The sequence below is a fragment of the Buceros rhinoceros genome, unplaced genomic scaffold (assembly GCF_000710305.1).
Source record: "Buceros rhinoceros silvestris isolate BGI_N320 unplaced genomic scaffold, ASM71030v1 scaffold44606, whole genome shotgun sequence".
Classification (NCBI taxonomy): Eukaryota; Metazoa; Chordata; class Aves; order Bucerotiformes; family Bucerotidae; genus Buceros; species Buceros rhinoceros.
Genome location: NW_010417748.1, coordinates 1 through 3,790, shown reverse-complemented (window position 1 = coordinate 3,790; position 3,790 = coordinate 1). Strand labels below are relative to the sequence as shown.

The 3,790-nt window shown below is 59.0% G+C and overlaps 1 protein-coding gene across 1 annotated transcript in view; it reads left to right on the top strand.

The window, feature by feature from the left end:
• Nucleotides 1-3,781, top strand: part of NGEF (neuronal guanine nucleotide exchange factor) — a 19,157-nt gene extending 15,376 nt beyond the window's left edge. The window contains exons 9-11 of the mRNA XM_010138270.1: nt 2,306-2,385; nt 2,805-2,909; nt 3,536-3,781. Of these exons, the coding sequence (XP_010136572.1) occupies nt 2,306-2,385; nt 2,805-2,909; nt 3,536-3,708 (358 nt within the window). The 3' untranslated portion in view covers nt 3,709-3,781. The remainder of the gene's footprint in view (nt 1-2,305; nt 2,386-2,804; nt 2,910-3,535) is intronic.
• Nucleotides 3,782-3,790: the final 9 nt, after the last annotated feature.

The window sequence follows — 3,790 nt, the reverse complement described above, 5'->3', positions numbered from 1 at the left end:
GAGCAAGGAGGATGCGCGCTTTGCACGCTCCTGCAGCTCGGCTGGCTCACCCGCAAAGGATCGAGGCTGTGCCTGACCAGCCCTGTGAAGCAAAGCTGCTCCCGCTCATAGGCAGAGGTGGAGAAGAAGCCTCTACCTCAGCGCCTTCCACAGCCAATGCCAATCCTGCACAGCCTTTCTGCTGCTCGGGGCCTCCTTGTCTCCCTGGATACAGGTTTTTTTGGCTCACTGATTTTTCACTTCAGGCTCCAACAAGCTCAGACTGGGCAAACAATTCAGCTGAGCTTACACAGAGCTGATGGCTGTGAAGCTCAGGGCACAGTCTTCTCCCTGACCCAAGCCTTACCACGCCCACATTTTCCAGGTGCAGCATCTGTGCTGTTACAGGTGTACGTATCCCACCAGCTGAAGAGCTGCTGGAGATGATCCACACCCCCAGCTGGATGTTACTCTGCTGTCAGTAGGCCAGCGTTCGACATTCCTATCCCTAACGGAGCCCAGCCGCCGCTTGTTCGTGCGAAAAATAGAGAAGCCAGTCACGTTACGCGGGGCAAACGCACGACTGACGTCTGTGAGACTCCGCTGTGCAGAGAACGATAAACCAGGCCAGGGTTTGTCTCAGCTCAGGGGAGGCAACTGCAGTTCTGTGCTTCTGCATCCTGCCCCATCTTCAAGACAAGATAGCCACAACGAGCATGCGATCCAGCACGCATCTTGCCACCAATAGAGAAGCCAGTCACGTTACGCGGGGCAAACGCACGACTGACGTCTGTGAGACTCCGCTGTGCAGAGAACGATAAACCAGGCCAGGGTTTGTCTCAGCTCAGGGGAGGCAACTGCAGTTCTGTGCTTCTGCATCCTGCCCCATCTTCAAGACAAGATAGCCACAACGAGCATGCGATCCAGCACGCATCTTGCCACCAGCTCTTGTGCGCTGACAGGTGATGTAGTAGCTGCTGAAGCTGCTGTTGCAGAGCTGCACGGGTGACCGGGGCAGTACTGGGCACAAACTGGAAAAGTGAAGGATTAGAAGAGATAAGAGGGTGCCAAACAGAGACTGCTGCATCTGTCCAACAGCTCTTGCAGCACTACCTGGCTCTGAACTCATACGGCAACGATCACCTGCTTAGTGGCAGCCCGCAGCTAATGCCCTGGGTGGCTCTGCAGAGCTGGCAGTACCTTTGGACAGAGACGGTCACAGGGGCATGGGCCCCTCACAGGCTGAGAGGAGCTGGGGGCTGCAGGCAGGACCCAGAGAGCCCTGCAGGGAGCTGTGTGTCAGGCTAGCCTGCAGATAGGGTCACAAGCACAGCAGGACCCTGGGCTTGATCTCTGCGTGCTGCCCCCTCAGTGCAGAGGGCCCTCATCCTGCACCTCCTCGTGGCATGAGGGGCTGCGCTCGACCTGAAGCTGCAGGTGTTTCCTCTGGTCCTTGGCATCACACTTCAGCCCTGGCGCACAAGGTGCTCCCAGCCCTGCAGATCAGCCTGCCAGCGCTTGTCCTTCACGTCTCCCTTTTAGGCCTCTCTCCTCCCAGAAGACAGATGCTCCGGTGGCTTTAGATCTGTGTCAAGATCAGGCTTTAAAACTACTGTCTGAGAAGGTAGAAAGTTCTGGCTCCCTTGGGGCCAGGAGCACAGGCAGGAGCTGGAGCCCGTGAAAATGAACTGCCCAGTCTCTGCGTGCGGCTGAGGGAAGCCCTGATGGAACGCCAGGCCTGGGGCTTCTCCAGCACCAGTGAAATCTTCGCCCTCCTGCTGCAGGCCCAGGTTTTGCATTAGAGCAGGATGGATCTGGCAACATCACACGGATCTCTCATCTCATCCACTGGCAAGCGAGCAGTACCCTTGGTAGAGTGCAGCGTTCATCTGCAAGTGAATTAATCAGCTCTGCCCTTTAAATGTTCCTGCACAGCAGCTGTGGGAGGCAATGGTTCCTCCGAAAAACTGCTCCTGTTGAGCCAGCCCAGGAGCTGCCTGGGCTGCTTAGTGCTCAGAGGACGCCAGGCCCCTCACCCTGCTGCTGGCTCTCTGCAGCCATGCTGCTTCCCAAAGGGGGATGCTGCTGCTCGTGGGGACAGCCAGCCTGGTGGCCCTGTGGCAAGCCAGGCCTGAGCGGCAGGTCCCAGGGCACTGCAGCACATGTGACATCCCAACCGGTGTGCACTAGAGGGGGGCTCAGCATCACCCATGGGTCCAGGACCCTGGGGGTCAGGCTGTGAGAGGAGGGTTTGGGAGCCCAAGGCCGGCTAAGCAGGAGAGCTGAGGTGTCACGCTCACAGCCTCTGTTTGTCTCCTCTATCCAGGAGCGAAATGAAGCGTTGGATGATTTCGCTGGCCCCGAATCGGAGAACCAAGTTTGTTTCATTTACATCCAGACTTGTTGGTAAGAGGCACAGCACAGGAGCCAGGAGCTCTTCACCCTACCCCAGGGCACCTTATGCTGCCTTGATCTCGGTCCAGCCCCAGGCCTGAGACCTCTACCGAAGCAGAACCCTCCCCCTGGGCTTCCCTTACACTTCCCCCATCAACACCCACTTGTGTTTGGGACCAACCCTGACCTTGCTCCCCTCCCACCTGGGCTGCTCCCAGGCAGCACCATGGTGGTGATGTACCCAGCCCCCTTCCCCACAGCAATGCTTCCCCAGTCCCTGTGGCGGGGGCACCCCATGGCTTCCATGGGGTTTCTTTGCAGCTCAGATTGACCATTTGCAGAGCCCGTGGTGCTACACCCAGCTGAGCTGTGTTGTCTTGCAGCCAGCTCTGTCCCAGCCCATCCCTCACTCTCGCCCTGTTCCCTGGCAGACTGCCCGCAGATCCAGTGTGTCCACCCCTACGTGGCCCAAGAGCCAGACGAGCTGTCCTTGGAGCTGGCTGACGTCCTCAACATCCTGGACAAGACAGATGACGGTACAGGGGACGGGATAGGGCAAGATGGAAGGGTGGGCTTTGCTCTAGACAGCGGCTGCTGAGCAGACAGGAGGGGCCCTTTGGCCAGCGAGAGACCCTGGCATTGGCCTCACAGCCAAGGGAGCTCACAGCAGGAGGCAGTTACTGCCTCCTCCTAACCCACAGCAAATCCAGGCTGCCCTGAGCTGTGGCAACACTGGCACCGCCACCCTGGCACCAGCCGCGGGCCACAGAAGGGCTGGCACAACCACCCCAGACATAACCCAGAGCTGTTCCCACGTTGATGCTATTGCACAGCCACCTGGTCCTGGTCTCCGGGGCGCAGCTGTGCCTGGTGGACTTGGTCACGCTAGCTCTTTGCTGGGGACCACTCCTGTGGCGTCAGGGGCAGCAGAGGGCATGCAGTGGCAGCAGTGCCTGCTGTCTGCTGGCATCTCTTGAGCCAGCTGGCCAAACACAGTGATGCTCAGGCGAGCCGGGCCCCTTGGCTCGATTCACAAACTGGGTCCGCTCCAGCACGGGTCTCTGAGCAGTTTCCAGAACCCGCTGCCAGCTCCTTCCAGCACAACTGTCCCAGCCCAGGAGCAAAGGCCAGTCCTTCCCCATTTATACCTGTCTCTGCTCAGGCTGGATATTTGGGGAGCGCCTTCACGACCAGGAGAGGGGCTGGTTCCCCAGTTCTATTGGGGAGGAGATCCTGAACCCTAAAATCCGAGCCCAGAACTTGAAGGAGTGTTTCCGGGTGCACAAGTCGGATGACAGTCAGCGGAGGAAACTGGGCAGCAGAAACCGCCAATGACTGCTAGTGCTCCCGAGCGTCTGGAGCATCCCTGGGAGAGGGGCAGAGGACAGAGGCTGCCAGCTGGGAGGACGTGGTGGTC